Source organism: Larimichthys crocea, chromosome I (genome assembly GCF_000972845.2).
Source record: "Larimichthys crocea isolate SSNF chromosome I, L_crocea_2.0, whole genome shotgun sequence".
NCBI classification, from domain to species: Eukaryota; Metazoa; Chordata; class Actinopteri; family Sciaenidae; genus Larimichthys; species Larimichthys crocea.
The window spans coordinates 27549165-27567818 of NC_040011.1; the positions used below are offsets into that span (position 1 = coordinate 27549165).

General features: G+C 41.1%; 1 protein-coding gene and 1 long non-coding RNA gene across 2 annotated transcripts; both read right to left on the reverse strand.

The window, feature by feature from the left end:
- Window positions 1-764: 764 nt before the first annotated feature.
- LOC109137842 (uncharacterized) lies at window positions 765-16820 on the reverse strand. The gene is made up of 3 exons (XR_002041752.2): window positions 16331-16820; window positions 12710-12807; window positions 765-1053 (listed from the first exon to the last, which is right to left on the reverse strand). It is a non-coding gene; the product is annotated as an uncharacterized LOC109137842 (long non-coding RNA).
- Window positions 6279-8197, reverse strand: sox3 (SRY-box transcription factor 3). The gene has a single exon (XM_010736589.3). It carries the CDS (start codon window positions 7935-7937, stop codon window positions 7035-7037), a length of 903 nt encoding a protein of 300 aa, XP_010734891.1. The 5' UTR covers window positions 7938-8197; the 3' UTR covers window positions 6279-7034.
- Window positions 16821-18654: the final 1834 nt, after the last annotated feature.

The following is an 18654-nucleotide window of genomic DNA, read 5'->3' on the forward strand; positions in this document are numbered from 1 at the left end:
CATGTTTATGCATCCAAGGTGTGATATTAGGGAGGGATAGTTGGGGCCCGTCGTCAAGTTTCGGGTTTAAGAAGTTTGTGCGCATATTCTTAAAGGGAGAAGAAGTTTGCATTATTCCGACTATAAATTTACAATTTTAAGTAAGAATCAACCAAAATGTTACTTGTTTATCTTGAAAGACAATGCTTGAAACTTTAAGAACATTTACAGCCAGTTACAGATGCTTTAATAGAAGAAGCATTAATTAATAAACCCAATTTATTACAATTTGTATTAGTAGTATTTTCACACTTTGTGGCCTTCTATCAGGTGTATGATAACATAACGTACGCACCAAAGTAATTGCTGAGATCTAGAAATATGAGGACATTAGTACAACAAAGTCCAACAGGAAAAGAACTTGAGCGTTCACGTGTTCAAACAGGTTGTATACAAGCAGTCAAACAAGCAGTTCAGCCAGATTATTATTTGAAAGCAAAACCAAAAGTGAATGCGCACAAAGTGACAACTGCAGTAAGTATGGTGCAAAAAGTTCTGTCTTTAAACTTTGAAGGACGTTTATAAAGGACAGCTGGAGTAATAATTTTTACCGTTCTTGTTCATAGATTCTTTCCAAATAACCTGCAAGTTAAAACTTGCATAATTGCCTAACAGATCTTAGATCTCAGCAGTTAACTTGGGGAAATGAATATCATGATTAGTAACAGAAAAAAAGGACCAAAGCTACCAAAATAGGTCGCAAAACAATGCCATTCCTATCAAATCGGATGATAGTGTTGAACCTAAAAGACCTGGTTTCCAGATACTGTATTATGTTTGGGCATCTTCATCATCTTCCTCAGTCTCCAGGCTGTTTCAGTAATACTGCTGTGCTGCCTTGTTCCCTACCTGAACTCCCAAGCCTCCTAATTATTCCAGAGAGGTGTGAAGACCACCACCCTTACTGTCCCCTGCTGGGCTGTCACTGGAGTCGTCAGCTACTGCAGGTGGACCCCTGGCACCACTGAGTCCTGATCATCCATCTCCCTCTTGCACCCACTCCTGCTACCCCTCCTTGTTAATGGGGACAATGACAATACAAGAAGAGAGATGAGAGAGGATCATATGAGTAGGCAAATCCAAGGGGCTGTGAAGGGGATTTCACAGCTCAATAAGTTTGGACAATTTGTTTACAATCCCTATTATTACAGCCCCCTCGGGAGTAGGTGTATGCATAAACATTTATTCATTTTAGATATTGCAGATTATCTGGGAGTAGGTTTGATGCAAAGGCTCCTAAAGTGCAAGAAAAATTACCACAGGGGGTCAAAGAGAGAAGGGAAGAGGATGAAGGCAGCGCGAGTGAGAGTTAGCGAGGTCACACGCTCCTACACACACACACACACACACACACAGTGTTCAGAAGATGCACACACACATTCTAACCCCCCGCAGACAAAGCCTCCACAGGCTCATCTGGGCAGTGCTGCTGCCCCTCAGGGACACACCTCCAAGAGAGATGGCCTGACTAACTCTCCATGGCAACTAATCAATAAGTGACAGAGTCAGTCAGGACTGACCCGCAGCTGAGTGTGTTCCACCTCCCCCCATGTTCCCAGGGTTACACTCCCATAAACCACACACACATAAACACACACACACAGACTGGGTAACACTAAAGTACCCCCAACCTGACGAGTGCCCCCCCAGGAATATAAGTCTTTACTTGCAAACATTTTTTTTTAAACATGTGCGGGATAGGGGGGGGTTTGGTTTGTGTCTCCGTGTTTGTTGGGGGTGCACATGTAGGTACAGGTTACTGAATGAATAGCTCCTGACAATAGCGATATGATCAGAGGGCTTCTGATGGAGCAGAGTCACAACACCGCCATTGTGTTATCTGTCAATCTGTGTTTCCTCTCACTGTCCTCGACAAACACTAATCAATATCTGTGGCCTAGATGAGAGGCCTAATCTTCCCCCTTGTCACCCCCTTAAGTCCTCACCCCCCCCCTCAACTCTGCATTGTCTTGCAGCAGTCCCATACTCTCTTCACTATCCCTATAGGCATATATACATCAAGACATATACACTTGGCCCCATTTTGAAAGCTTTCAAGATGGGTCAGAAGTGGGGTCACAACTCCAGTTTGGCAAATTAAAAACCACGCTACATGCTCCAGTGTTCATACACAAAGTGATGTGCGCTGCAGAAGGGGACCATCTGCAGCAGACACACTTTTACACACTAGAGTGTCTCGCTTAGTGTCTGAGCCTTAATGCACATTGAAACCAACTGTTTGGATGTAATTGCCCTTACAGGTTATTCAGGAAGAGGCCTCGTAATCCAGTTTCATTCTTGGTTGTGTGCTAATGTGCACATGTGTGGGTTTTACACATTTTTCCTCCAACCACAATTACAAGCGAAAACAAGTTTAAGTAAACCTCAGTAGCTCTGAGTTTAACAAGAACGTCAAAAGGATCTCCTTCAGAAAAAAAAAAATCTCTAAACATATAACCCGGACAGCAAAACAAAACAGAATCCTCCCATTTCAGCTGTTCGTGTCATTTGTGTTTGTTTTGTTCGGGACAAAAGAGGCGGTAATCCTGTCTCATATTTGACACGTCTCATATTCACACACACCTGCTGGGACAAAGTAAACACACCTTCAGAGTCAGACACCTTAATGGATGACCGTCACATTAAAACCTAAGTCAGGATAAACCCCAAAGCAGCCATGTTGACATGATATGGTAAAGAGACTTGCACGTTGATGAGATGAGTGATGAGAATGCGGCACATCACAGTGAACTCATGTGTACAGTGTGTAGTCTGTACACAGGTTAAACAAGAGAATGCATGCAGGTGTTTTTTTTTTCTTTCCTGCCCAGTTTTAATAATGAAAATTTATAAATGTACAGTCAGTTAACATCTTTACGTGTTCTACACTATAGAAGCTTCGGCACCTGAGAGTCTATTAGGCTTTCATTCTTGTTATTTACTTCCCATTGATATAAACACAAGTAACTTGCTACTGGGAGGACGCTTTTTCCTAATTGGCGGTTTGCCTGCCTTTGAAGCATTTCCCACTTAGCATTCCTTGTGGTTGTGTAAGGCATGGTGATCCAACCACAGCTATCATTAATGAGACATGTGCATCATGGAACAAGTCTGTTGGCGCTCGCATATGTTCAGGCAAGGTAAATTAGACGTGTACTTAAAGGAGGAGAGGTATAAAAAATGGTCAAATGTGATTTTCTAGTGTCTCTGGTGAGTGCTGTCAGTGAATGAGTGAGTGAGTGGGTGAGAGGGGATTGAGAGGACGGTGCAGTGGAGAGGGATGGCTCTCAGTGGGTCAGCCCAAAAGCCCTGACCCCAGGAGGATTTGATGCCATTTTCCCACGCAGGGAGTCGACCTGAGAGGAGCTCGTTAACAACATCTGCCCCAGTTCAGGGAGATTAACCCCCACCCCCCAACCCCCGCACCTCTACACACTCACGCACACACACACACACACACACACACACACACATACATACACACCGCTCCTCTGCTGTCAATCTCAGTACCTCACATGAGTCCCACTCCTTTGGACAGCCCTGACCAAGCTGGACGGGCCACTCTAGGCCGCCTCCAGGCTCAGTTCAAAGGGGCCTCCGGGAGATCCCAGCCAAAGCAAATCAATACAGTCTGATTGTGTCATAGGTGCAGTTCCTAACTGCGCACACATCTATTCATCAGTCAAAACTATGTTGTTAGGTGATGTTTGATTTGTACATCAGACGAGGTTCCAGATTTGAGTTTAAGATTACGTGAAGAGTTGCGAGTTTGTTCAGAAGGTGTGTTCCTGCTAGAAGTTGCCAAGCAGGTCAAGCAGGTGAGTTAGTGATGTCATCAACGTCAAGTCTCTCAGACAGATTTGTGTAATGAGTTTTCCACTCATCATACTGACGTGAAGAGAGACACACTAAACACGCATCTCATCCACATATACACCCACGAAAAAGTGCACCTGGTAGGGCATGTTCTGACATAATATGAGAAGAGACCCGTGAAAAACAGGACTGACTGAATCACGGCCTAGAGCACGGCTGCTGTTAAGCTGGAGCCTTGCATGCGCTGCACATATACATAGGTACGCAAAGGCTCGCAGTGGCAGAATCCACTGGGAATCCGCTGAATCCATGTTCTACAGGGCTATAATTAGGTTAGTTTTTGGAGAGGGGGTTAAACAAACAGGGGCTGTGAGGTCATAGGCAGATGGAAGTGGGATATGCCTGCACTTGCTGAGTGGGCACAGAGCTCCACATGACAGGAGAGAGAGGCCCTCCGGGCGCTCAGCAGGGAAAGAGCGAGGGGGAGATGGAGGGTGGGGGGGGGGGGGGGGGGGGGGGTGTTTGGGAGCCCAACTCGGATGGCCTCACTGCTAGAACATTCAAACACAATCAATAGCTATGCATGGTCCAGCATCACACCTCTCCCCAAATAGAGATTTTTACACCTAAATCATCATTACATGTGATCACATGTGCCAGTCCCTGAGATCACAGAGAGAACCGAGCTTTACTGAACAGCTTTAGTGCTTCACTATGCTGACTTTTTTTTTTCTTGCATCAGTTCATAAGCAGAAACCATCAACATTTTGCCTGAAAGCTGCCCCGCAACTTGGTATAGAGTTGTGCAGGCGAAGTTACATAATTTTCCAGAGTTTGATAAATGACTAAAAACCATCACTCTGCCTGGCCCACAGCAACACCTCTGACACGGAGGAGCAGGAAGAGAAAAGCTGCTTAATTACAAAAAAATGAGTTGGAAAGTGTGATTAGGTGACGGGTGGCTGCTGGCACGCTAGAATGACTTAAGACCCTGTCAGTGAATGCAGGGAGGTCTGGATAATCTTTCCCTCCACAAAGGTGCGTGGGGCTAATCCAGGCTGCTGTGCTGTGCTGAGCTGTGGATCAAGTCCTACAGGGAGTGTGGGAAGGCCAGCAGGACCGCCACTGCTTCGGCCCTCTTGGTGGCCAGAGCTTATTTATCCTTAAGTACACTGCCGGCCCATTCATCCACACACACCTTTGCATTATTAGAGTGTCAGCCACAGTGAGAGTGTTGGGGGACGTTAAGTTTGTGAATGGGATGCAATTTCAGTATAATTTGTTGTAAAAAAAGAAATCCACCATATAAAGATAATAGTAACCAGAGCTCTAAACACAGGATTTTAACAGAACACACACTCAGAGGTGGACAGATCGTCACAGTGACAGCGATTTCAAATGTTCCAGATGCAAATGAGCGCATCAAAAGTTTCTTTGTGCACATCAGGAAATAATACGAAAAAGAGCAAATGAGAAAAATATGCAAAATACTTTTTAAAGGCCGTGTTATATATTAAAATACTTAATGTGATTCTTTAGAGTCATTTATTTCATTATTTTCTGTACCAAACAGAAAGTCACAAATTATATACACGTTGGCACATTAGCACTGACAATTTTAAAAACAAGTTTCAGATGACATCTCTTCTGTTTCATGGGATTTATATGTTTAGTTTGCTTTTTTTTTTTTTTTTTTTTTTACAGTTGACACCACTTATAATGTGAAACGACCGGATACTCATCCCATGTATTCGCTCTGGTGTTTTAGATTAAATAGATTTTTTTTTAAAGTAGAAAATATTCTAAATGAGTTCTTGTGATAAAATATGAAAAACACATTCAAACTGAGGCAACAAAGTGATGACACTCCTTGAAATTAAACATTGGTAGCCTGTCTTCACTAGGTAAATATTGACATAAGTCAGAGAACCAGGTACATTTATTACAACTTTAACAGATTTTTTTTGCAAATATTTAAAACATATTAATTTAATTTGAAAATAAGACAAAAGATTTATTTTAAACTAATGTTAATTTAAAACTAATGAGCCTGTAAAAATGTTCAAAATATCAAATTCAAGACATGTATTATGTAAGTTGATATTCTTGATTTTTAGTTGATGTTTAAAACAAGATCAAGCATCTTTTTAGTCATTCTTATTATTCTTTAAAGCTTGTAAGGTATTTGGAAGACCAAATGATTTGTATATTACCTTCTCCATGAAGAAAAATCTGATAAATTACCAAAATGAAAATATCACCCTATCAGGATGTATCACTGTAAAAATAACAGATCAGTGTGTTTGAATTTTTTCCATGAAATCAAATTCATTTTTTGCTCCCTTGAGATTAAAAAAAAAACAAAAACAACCAACTGATATTTCCAAAACCTCATATTAACACACAAAACACAGAGTCACAAATCATGTTTCGTACAAATTTATTCAGCATTTAAGAATAGAGGATGGTCTTAAAATATGTAGAAACGTCAGTTTAAATAAACCTTTTCGTTCAGGATAATGAGTAAACATGACACTGTCAAAACCATCACAGAAAATAACATTTTTACAAAAACAGATTTGAACATTTTTCACGTGACAAAACATCGGGTTCACAAGCTAAAAAGAAAAAAAAAAAATCTTACTATAAATAAAACTTGCGTTTGCGACCCGCACAGTCTTAACATTTCATTTTAACCTAGGTCATGAGGGGAGGAGGAGGAAAATAAACAAGGGATAGAGAGAGAGAGAGAGAGACTACAAAATTTGGACACAGTCGAGACAACTGACATTCTACAAATTAAGTGTAAACATTTATGAACCAACTTTCCATCCAGCTTTTCTGAAATACACCAGCCTCTCTTAATGAGGCCACATGCCTTTTCATAGAGAGAAAATATGGCATTAATTAAAATATAGAAGTCCAATTCTTCTACATAAGTTGATTGCTTATACTTGTGATAAAAAGCCTCTTTGCAATGCAATTTACTCTGTCGGGCTCAACGTTCAGTCTCAGTCCATTTCAAAACTCATTTTGAAAATGGACAACTCAAAGGATAGAGATAAAACTGTTTTAGAACGAAACTGTTGAACGTCGTTTCTTTAGCAACCAAAAAGTTCAAGTATCCGAAGTACTTTTTTTTTTTTTTTAAGTTTTAAGTCTTTTTTCTTGTGTTCTTCTCAGATGTGGGTGAGAGGTAGCGTCCCATTGACGCCAGTCCCTGCGGTCTGATAGTGCGGATGGACGCTGTGTAACCGGCTGCTCTGCAGGGAGGAATGCTCTGCGCTGTCCCCGCCGGGAGGCAGGTACATGCTTATCATATCCCTCAGGTCCCCCAAACATGCCCGCTGAGAGTGGGACGTGATGGCCGGCGGCGGTGAGCTCGGCTCGGTCTTGCACACGGACGCCATGGAGCTCAGTCCCATGGCACTGGTGGTCTGCTGCGTGTACGCTGGAGACATGCTGTACGTGGAAGCCGCGTTCATGTAGGTCTGCGCCGAGGACATCATGGGGTACTGGAGACCTGCCATCTCATATCGGTGCATCTGCTGGATCTGGGGGCTGTTCATGCTGTGATGCTGAGGGTAGGCCAACTGGTCCTGCATGAGTGAGTACGCACTGTTTGTCCACCCGTTCATGTGCGCATAACCGTCCATCCTCTGCCCCACCGACACCGAGTTGTTGACGGCGCTGGCTCCTGGCGCTAACAGTCCCCCGGGCAAAGAATACTTGTCTTTCTTGAGCAAGGTCTTGGTCTTCCTGCGGGGACGGTATTTATAATCCGGATGCTCCTTCATGTGCATAGCGCGTAGACGCTTGGCCTCGTCGATGAATGGCCTCTTTTCAGCGTCGGTCAGAAGTTTCCAGTCAGCCCCAAGACGCTTACTGATTTCAGAGTTGTGCATTTTGGGATTTTCTTGTGCCATCTTCCTCCGCTGTCCCCGGGACCAGACCATGAAGGCGTTCATCGGCCGCTTCACCCGCTCCTGGTCGCTGACACTGTTGTTCTTTGCGCCCGGCGCCGAGCCCGAGTTGGACTGCGGGAGCGGGGTCTTGATCTCGGTTTCCATCATGTTATACATTCGTGCGACTTTTAGTGATCACTCACAGGCACATAAAAAAAAAAAAAGTTCACAAAACAGCGCCAAAAGTCAAAGAGGTAGATGTACTGACCGATCTCATAAGAAGGTGGAAAAAAAAAAGTTCTGCCCAAAGAGGCAAATGTGTCTGCAGGTGCTTCTGGTTTCTCTCCGCTCAAAGCTGCTCTGTCCCCCACGGCTCTGAAACAGAAGTCTGTAAAGTTGCTCGCCAAGCTCATCTGTTAATAGTCCGAGTGGCCATGTGATGTAGATTGACAGCATGACAATGAGGAGCGGGCGACCAATCAGCGCGCAGCTCCCGTATCCACCGCGTAACCAACCGCAGAGCGCGGCGCTGTGTTTTGGTTACAGGAGGAGGGAGAGGTAAAGTTTTAAAACAGCAGCAGCGCAGCTCAACAACCTGAGCGCTGAATATTAAAGATTTACAGCATTTATAATGCGAGAACGAAGTTGAGTAAGTGACGAAAAAAAAATGCATGCATGATGTCGTTTTGTTATCAACCCGATCGCATTGAATAATTTCGGAACAAATGACATCCGTTTCATAAACAGCTAAAATTAAAGTCTTACAGGTTTGAAGAGTAAAGAAGCACATATGCCTTATCTTATATAAAAAAAAACATACTTTACATAACGCACCGACTATATTTGCCGCAGGGAAACAAGGGATCAGTGTCAATAAATTAATTACAGAGGCGAATCCCAACAGGCCAAAACCATGCCTGCTAAAATTAGTGCATATTGTTCGAGTAAAAAGTTGAATATTGGAATAAAATGTGCCCTTGGCAAAGAAAAAATCCTTTCATCTCTCTCTGCTGTCAGACACGTCTTTAGCTGCTTTAATTACAACTTCACTAAATATAAAAAAAGCCAATATTTAAAAAAAAAAACAGTCTATTGTATGGATTTCGCTGCTGTCAAACCTCCAACACACTAATGTGTGTTTTGTTTTGTTTTTTTAAAAACAGATTTTTCAGGAGAACATTTTTGGACCACCTGCTCGGAAGTTTTCCTCAGTTGTTTTTTTTTTGTCTCCATCGCTGCTGTTTGTTAGATGGTAAAAAACGTGGCGAGAGGCTGAAATAATCCAGTTTCCTTCCACCGATCAGTGGGAGAATATTCATTTATATTTAATATTTACAGATTGAGTGTAAATGTATTTCAATAAGACATAATAAGTCGAAAGGCTCCACTTTAGCTAAATAATATGATTCCTTTTCTTTCTTTCTTTCTTTCTTTTTAATAAATAAAAGGAGTCAGATGCAAATAAATTTCCTCATCTCATGAAATTACCTCAGCGTGGTTTTCACCCAAAAAAAACAACACAACGATAACACGGTTTCAAATGCAATTAAAAGCCACGTTAATGTGGACGTCTCTGCAGTGTGAAGGGAGCCACAATGCAAAAACTTTAATGCATCAACGACCTCTTGTGGAGGGGACGGGCTATCTCTTTAATCCCAGAGGAAAAAGTTGAAGTTTGGCACGGAGCTCTCTCGGTCATGTGAGTGACTGCTTAGTCCTAAAAAAAAAAAAAAAAAAAAAAAGAAAAAGTGGTCAGCTGCTGTTTGCAGACTTGTTTTCTCTCTGCGGTGTTAATGGTTATTAAAATGATTGCCGTGGAGTGGCCTTTCATTTGCATGTGTCTCCTTACAAACGACCTGAAACGCCGCCTCGCCGTTGAAACCAATTGCCCAATAGGGCAAACCTCACACCTGCTAATGACTGGGAGCGAATCGCCCATCGAAAAAAACGACTATTAACACCTCAGTATTTAGATGAGCTCTACAGGGATCGTTCTGGTATGTGCATATCAGGGCGTTCCACCTCCCGCAGCCGCTGCAGGCCTCCATGCATTTTATGATATAGATGCAGGGCTTGTGCGCCTGTCCACTTTTTCCACACATTCCTCATATAATAAGACTTTTATTGTCTTATTTATCATTGGATCACAGCTGTATGGAGAGCAACCAAATGCAAAATGCAACAAAAAAAAAACAGTGTTTGAAATATTAGTTAAAATCTGATTTCAGTCAAGAGTCGATAACACCTGTCTGTGAATGTTGCTCTTGGATGAATGAAAGCTTCATTTTCTGCGTAAAATGCCGAGATCCAGCGCTTTAAATGAAACATATATTGCATTAATATAAACTCTGCAGCCATTCTAGACGCATATTTAAACATTTATACTCTAAAAACACAAAAAAACAAATAATAATATTTATGAGTTTTAAATAAGACTACATATACCTGTGCAAATGGCGTAACAGCAATGATCTGCTGTGTTAAAGAAAGGAAAAACCTGGAGTCCCTCAGCCATATAGTCAGAAGTAAATCAGCTGAAAAGAGACATCACTTCATGAATTTAATTTTCGCGTTCAATGGGGCGTTACAAAACAGAGCAAGAGCAATAAAACTAACGTCCAATTAGCAGTCATCTATTCTCAGGGAGCAGTTATTTGTTTATCTGGGCAGATCTCAATACTGATCCGCTTGTAATCTTCTTATGGAAATTGACCGGTAGCACAGAGAGAGACAGAGAAAGAGAGAGAGAGGGAGAGAGAGAGAGAGAGGGAGAGAGAAAAAAAAACACACCAGGAGTAACCCGGAGTTTGGTAATGAGGGCCTCTGTGCAGCTAATTTCCTAATTAAGGAACGGAGGACCACCAGCACAGTCTGCTCTGATTCAGACTCAACAAGCCTGACAGCCCAAAGGGGCTCTCAGGGCGCACGGCTGCAGGATCCCACTGTTGAATGTTGGGAAATATGTGGATGTCCTGATGGGAGGAGATAACCTGAAAAGCAATCAGCTCGATCGTGGATAATTTAATGTTTAAAGATAGAGCGTGTGCGTAAAAATACACTCAAGCCCGTCTATTTCCGAAGAGAGATCAATTGAATTGGAGTATTTCCCGTCAGAATAGTCATGTATCAGATTATTAAAAAGCAAATGTTGTGTTTAAATATGGTTAAAATAGATTTTATTCAACATGGAAATCAAGTTGTTGTCGTTACTGAAAAGATCTAATTCTGGCCTCAGGGCCTTAAAGAAATAAAATAAACACATATTAGTTGTATTTGCAAAGAGCTTTATCTATTCAAGTTGACTAATTGACACAAAACGACATTAATCCCACCTTTGAAACCACTTCCATTCTCTGCATGTCCGCATCCTTTTGCTCGGCTGTCAATGGAGCTTTATGGGTGAGACAATTTCAATTCATGACGGACAAAATGTGCTCAACTTTAATATTATACGACGAGACACGGACGCTGCATGTCTGCCATTGAGCTGCTAATAAATAACCGATAATAGCTTGTAATTTATTGCTTCTTTTATTGCCACAGCCTCCGTTTACAAGTTGTTTTTCTTTCTCTCATTTTTGAGAGAACAGATATATATTTTTTTAATAATCGAAAGTTGCATCTCAAACCACAATAAACATTATTTCACGTGTCCATTTTTTTTTTAAACCACGACCTCCTGAATCAATAACTTTTTTTTTTGTTGTTGTTTCAGCTCAGTGACTGCGGACAAGGCCTTTGAGAAACAGTAATTAACAAAGAATGGGTTTTCAATTACAGCCACAATGGAGACTGTCTCATTAAGATTTGCATGATTTTTGGACGAGGAATGCAAATGAAGATGCAATTTACGCACGGTCTGCTGTTCCTATTGTGTCGGCGTGAATGGTTGCGTCCTCCCAGTTCAACACAGGTAAAATAATATTCACGGGTCATTTAAAGGAATAAAAGTGCTGCTATTATCACCTCTTTATTTCACAAAGAGGGGTAGTATTCCTGATGGTAATTTGACTTATTTGACCCATAAGAGTTGTCGTTGACACACACACACACACACACAAAAAATGCTTAACAAAAAATGTTTAATATCTGTGTGTAATGCAGAGTCATGGCTGAAGGGACATTTTTTACTCTGTCAGATTTTTTTTAAAAAAAAACATGTTTTATATCACCTCTTTGACTCACAAACAGTCTACCATCATGCCTCATTAATCATGTCAGGAAATTCTCACTGAAGCTGCTAAAAATAAATCTAAAGCCTCCTGCAAAAAAAAATAAAATGCATTTTTATTTTTATTCCCGGGTGCTTTGGAAAATTCAGACATCTCTAGCAGCTCTAGCAACAGGTATCATAGAACCTAATTTAAATGGCGTACAGATAGCATCTTAAAGGCTCTATATGGCAGATCTGTTAGGAACAGGAGCTTCACCTAATGAGAGTTTAGTTTGAAACCTTATCAAAGTAATAGACCTTTCTCAAAGCTTAAATAAAAATGACAATATTTTTTGCACTCTGCAACTGCATAAAGAGCCCTAAATGTCTCCACAGGAACTATGAGAAACTGAGAAGCAAGCAACAAATTAATATAACCGGGAAAGACCTGCTCATGTTTTTATTATGTTGAAAACATTTAAATACTAATATTTACTAATACAAATATGTAAATGATTTGGTCCACATAAGGGATGAACACTTTAAATTAATAAACAGATCTTCCTGACAGAGAGGACAGGAGGAGAAATAGAGTTTGTAGTATGACAGAGATAAAAAAAAAAAAAAAAAAAAAAAGGCCAGGTCTGATCTTCAAGAGATATGTGATTTATCTTTTTTTTTTTTTATGTGTCATCACTTTTCCTCAATTGCTCCATCACAGAACGACTGTACGCAGAGCTTTAGTCATCATGAGACAGAACAGGAAAGGATGAAGCAGACAGATTAGTAAACTCACCACATTTTGGGGATGCAGCCCAGATGATCATCTCTTACTGTCTCAGGCAGAGACGGCGCCTACGTTCGGTCATTAGGAGAAGGGACTGTCACTAAAACCTTCAAAAGAAACAAATAACACACACTCAGAGGACAGGTGCATTTATTTTTTTAGGAGAGCACGTCTATCGGGAGGACTCAAGGCTAATGGAGAATGCTGTATTCTTGCCTCAAATGTAGCAGAGTAATTTGTGTTTTTATTGTGGTGGTGGTGCGGGAGCAGAGCTGAGGAAGTGATATGTCCACGCTCAGCTCAGCTCTGTGGAATGTAACCGTCTTACTTATTGACCTCAGCTTGTAAAACAATATGCAAAAAGCTGTTTGCCTCCTGTAGCTGTCTGTGAAGAATGCTTCAAACTTTAGCCTCTTTTTCTCCCCGGCAGGCCAAGCATGTCCTTCCTCATTATGTTCTTGTGTGAGCAAGGCCAAGGCTGCTGACACAGTCCCAGTGTAATCTCTTTAACCCGCCACTGTCATGAGCAGACAAGGCGTGACCACCCAACGCTCTGCTCCATCTCACTTAGCCCAGGGAATAGTTTTTCACTTCATCACCTCTTTGGGTTGTAGCTGCTTATCATTTAGGGATGCACGTTTCAAACGCATTCGATCAAGGATGCTCGACACATAAGTGCATGCAGAATATTTCACACAAACACACACTGGGGTTAATCATTCTTACAAGACCACTCAATGTAATCATGTGCAGCAGTGTGCAGTTAAAAATTCATATACTCACTGACCCTTGGAATTCCCATAATTGACACAAGCATTTTTAAGCTGTGGTTATTGACTAATGAAGCTAAAAGCAAATCAAATTATATCACAGGAGAGGACATCGGTGGAATTATTTTTCAATGAACGTACAATGATTATTAGCCCCTTGAAGTCATTTCTTAGACAAAGGCTCTTTACGTTTACTTAGCAGATTAGGAGAAACATTCATATTAAAACATTTGGTATATGATGCGTTAAATGAAAAATAAAATACTAAATGACTGTGAATTATAAGCTCCTATCCGCTGAAAGCTAATTTCAATTCAGTTTAAATTAAGCAGAAAATTTCAATAAATATGGGTTTTGCTTCTGAGCCACTGGGTGAGGCTGGATTAAGCCATCCAGTGCGCAACATGATCACTTCTGTGTGTGCTGCCTAAAACTTCTTTAGCTGGAGCTCTTTCAGCTCCCGCTCTAATCTGTGCAATCTTTATTTACCCTGTAGAGACATCATATCACATCTCATGTGCTGGTTTTAAGGGTTTGTTATGTAGCAGTTTGCAAATTGTAATAATATCAAATGCTGTATACCAGCAACAAAAGAGAACACTGTTCAAATTCGGCCTCCGGGTGCTTTTTTTTTTTTTTTTGGACCAGCAATAAAGTTCTGATAGTCTGTCAGAAAGCAGATGCGGGCTGCTTGGAAACTGCTGCCCCGTGAATGGCATTATCAAGCACCTCTATATGATGATCATTTTAAATACTGTTATTGCCTGACTGGCTAATTACAGCACTCATTATTTTCCATGTATCTTTTGAATCATTGCCATGTTCAGTTTTTCCAAAAACAATGGAAACTTTCTCCGTTTTTTGTTTGGAGGAAAGTGCTGAATCGTCACTTTTTGCTTTGCGCCATGCCCAAGCAAGCAGCCCTCTTTTGTTTTAGCCATAATTGAGATCCCACTAATCTAGCCTCTTTTAAAAAATGAAACAGTCTCTTTGTCAAGCCTTCATTAGTTTCAGATAATATTGTGAGAATGCACAATTAATTTGCAGTGTAACTTTAATTAATTAAATACACCCAATTTTGTAATATGATTAATGCCGCCAAGTTGTTATCTGTATTCTCCTCCAAAATGAATATGTAACAGCAATACAGCGCTGAGCATTAATTGGGGCTTTTAAGAACCCCAAACTAGGTTAGGTAATTATAAGCTGTAATTTATTAAACCTTAAATAAAGAAACAAACAAGCATAAATTGACATATAAATCATGAGTACCATTGTGTGTGTAATCTAGCTGTGATTTGGGAGAAAATGACAAATCTTTGTTGCGTGCAAAGCACTTGATAAAGCAGATAGTGGTCATAAATTTAGTCCCAGTCAAGGTCTCATTAAAAGAGGCATAATTTAATTAAGAGTTAGCCATCGCCCTCTAAATATATTAATTACCTTGAGCATGACGAGATGAGTGTGGTGATTATTGCGTATTTCATTAGAGTAAGTCTTATGGGAGAAGAGCAAACTAAGGTGGGAAGCTGACTGTGTTGACAAGATAATGGATGGGCTGGTCTGAGATGAATTTGGTCACCTTGCCTTGGGTTGAGCTCAGAGAGGTGAGGCAGAGGACAACACAGGTCCTGGAGAAGGTAAGACATTTCCGCTATGTTTACCGTAATATTTAGAGAGTTCAGGTAGGAAGGTTCAGCAAGTATCACACTCAGATTACTGCATTTAACAATTATTATATGAGGAATGTGAATGATAAATAATGATAATGAGAGCATGTTAAAGTTTAGTTTAAATCATGAATATTAAAATTTTGGTGTTGAACCTTAAATCTAATTTCTAAATCAAATATTATTCAATTACAAATAAGTTTTTTCTTTTTGCCCAAACTGGAAACTGTAACTTTTGTTGTGTGATATTAAATTTTAGTGTCTTATCTCTCTCGTTGCTACAATCTCTGAATATGATGTACTAAAGAAAGAAGAAGAAAAAATTGCATAAAAAAAACAGCAAAAATCATTCGTGTGCTTGATTCTTAACATTCTCGGCAGCTCACTAATAATGTTTTACTTTTCACTTGTATCAACTTTCGCTCTTCATTAACACAGCTAATAAAGAAGTGCACCTTGGTGTGCCACGTATTTGTTCACACCCACACACATGGACCAGAGGAGTGCAGAGGCGATGGCTCACTGCCCCTCAGACTGATATGTCAGTGAAACATACAAGACGTTTGCCGCTGCATTGGAGCGATTTTCCAGCCCCTGCTCCTCTCTTGGCTGACAGCAGGACAAAGAGACTAAGCTACTATTATCTGGAAGCAAGCTCTCGTTTCTCGCTTTCATCTCTCTCTTCACTTCCACAAACATAGATGTATGTGCTTGTGCAAACATACAGAGCTCAGCATAAAGTCACTGATGCATCCAGTGTGCGTATCAGACAGGACTCGAGTTGTTGTGGGGAGTTTGGACATTGTTAAAGTGTCATAATGGTTGTAAAGCAGTGGAGCATGAGGTTGGATCTTTTTTTTTTTGTACAGGACAGAGTTGTGTTTTTTACATTTTAAGTGAGTATTTTGAAACTTCTCAACTATTTTAAATTCTGCTGTATCTGATAAGAATGGCATCCAGACCAACAGGTGATATAACATGATTTTAAAAGTGAACAACTTCCACAGGTTAAACAAGACATGTACACACACACACACACCATATATATGCGTGAACAGCGACAGTAAACACAACTCACAGAACACAAAGCCCCCGCACCATCTCCCTGAACATCCCCCCTCCCTCCCTCTTCTCTTCTCTCTTTACTACTGCCCTCCTCCCACTCTGGCCAGAAAATTGAGGACACTCACCAAGCTCTGACTGGTCCCAAAGCTGCTGCTGCTGCTGCTGCTGCTGCTTCCAAATCCCTCTGTTAAACACACCATCAACAGCTGGCTGTCAGGAGGCCCAAGAGCAGGACCATGCACTGGAAGATAGCAGTGACATCCACAGCCCAGAGCCTCAGCACAGACTCCAACCACGGACATTCAGATGGGAGCACCACCAGCACCATGGCAGCAGCTCCTGGTGCAGCAGAGAAATATAAAGAGCGAGGGAGCCGGGCAGTCACTGGTGTGGTAGTGCACACTGCAGCTGAGCTCTCCCTGCACTGGGACCCATCTCATTCAGCCAAGATTGCTTCATACAAAAGTTGACAATGCACCAGTGAAAGCCATTGTTGATATTCAACATTTTTTAAATAGCTGAGCAGAATAGACAACATGGCAGGCTGCAAAACTTGGCAAGGGAAACTGACCTGGAGCTTCCCGTTTGAAAGGGTTGCCACGCTGGGTGAGAGGAGAGAGGGCTATTGTGTTTAAAAAAAAAAAAAAAAAAAAAAAAAGAGGGAGAGCTAGTGTGAAAGAGCTCGAAAAACAAAACATCTCACATCCCGGGCGAGCAGAGCACAATGCTTTCTGTGCAGCAGGAAGAGGACAGTCACCTCACACGGTCACAAGCATATACACATTACCAAAAAGGAGACGAACAATGAAATCAATGCAATTAGATCCGTTTTAAAAGAGGATATTATATTTCTGACTCTTGAACCGAACACAGGAGCTCCAAGAGTACGTAACACTCTGGTAGAAATGTTCAAAAATAAACCTGAGAACACGTGTGTTAAAGCCCAAATTTTGATCTAACAGTTAAATATGACAACCAGTAAAAAAAGTCAAAACTACTCTCTGTGCACTGGCTTGGCCAACATCCAGAGGAATGTCCTCCATCTATTTCTCTAATGTTGCACAGATGAGGACGATACCACCCGACGCTGGTAATGGTGTTCTGTTTCCGTCATTGTCAAGCTGACAAGCGTGCAGATTGATATGGATATTTAAGAAGCCTTTAGGCTTCCATATGTCAGAGCATCACAGTGCTGCTCGTGCCTCCGAAGCTATCAAAACATCTAATGTAGTGTGTGTGTGTGTGTGTGTGTGTGTGTGTGTGTGTTTGTGTGTGTGTGTGTGGGGGGGTTAATGTGTGCCTAGTAGCCCTGAGGCAGGTCCCAGTGTTGTATTTCGTGCATCCTCGTGTCTCTTGGTGGGCAGCAGGGCAGGAGGGAGAGCCTGAGTGATTAATGTGGATTTTAAAATCCCCTGAAGGAAACAGCTGCAATACCTGGGAGGGTCTCTGGTATTGCAGCTGTTTCCCATCCAGCACAACACAAATCTCAACACAATACTGTAAACTCAAAGTAACCGAAAGTGCATTTAGCTACCTCATATTCAGAGGCTCAACATAAAAATCTCCCTACTCGTACAAGTGCACTTGTTCATGCCTGATCATGAATCTACTGTTGCAGGAAACCTAACAGCACTGCAGCGGATGCAACAAAGGCAACAATTGGTCATTGCACGCTGGATGTTCCTGGATGTCTTCCTATTGTTTATTTTGCCTGATCAACAGTTAAAACACCCAAAGGAATTCAGTTTACAATGATGTGCAATAGAAACAAGCTGCCTTTTTGCATGTAAAATACTCAAATTGCATATTCATTATTAAAATGTCTTACTCAGTACACATACATCACTGCTGTATATATAATTATAACAATTTGAAAAAATTAACCAACCCTCAAAATATTTCTTCTTGTCTTCTGATTAAAACCAAATGTGTAGAAAAGTACTGAAGATGACAAAATGCAAATATGACCGTAAAGAATTGTTGTTACGAGCAAATATGATGTTATAATGTCATATGGGCGATGCAGGAACAAAAAGCCATTCACAGACAGAGATTAGACAAATGTTTTGTAGCCAATTTGTGGTCTACTTTCCTGTAACACCACCCATCAAAAAGTTCCTGTCAACAACAGCACAAATATGAAGCATACGAAGATCCTTTGCATTTGATTTAAGTGACCACAAACAGGAGATATACATTGTTTCCTGTAGCAAACTTCTCAAGAGGCAAGAGTTTAAAATCAGGTTTATAGGCAACCATGATTAAAGTAAGAAAAGTATCGTAGCAGAAAAGTAGCTGATAAATAATGTTAAGTTTGTGTTCAGGGCTGTGAACGAGTCTCCAGAGGGGTTATTCATTTCAGCACTAATATCCACTCCAGTGTCACACGCACTAAAAGTGGAGCAACAAAATATGTGAGTCTTGTTCTGCTGTGTCTTCACTTGCTCAA

Excerpts from the sequence above, each read along its gene's own strand:
- sox3 (XM_010736589.3), bottom strand. The coding sequence starts at position 7,937 with ATGTATAACATGATGGAAACCGAGATCAAGACCCCGCTCCCGCAGTCC.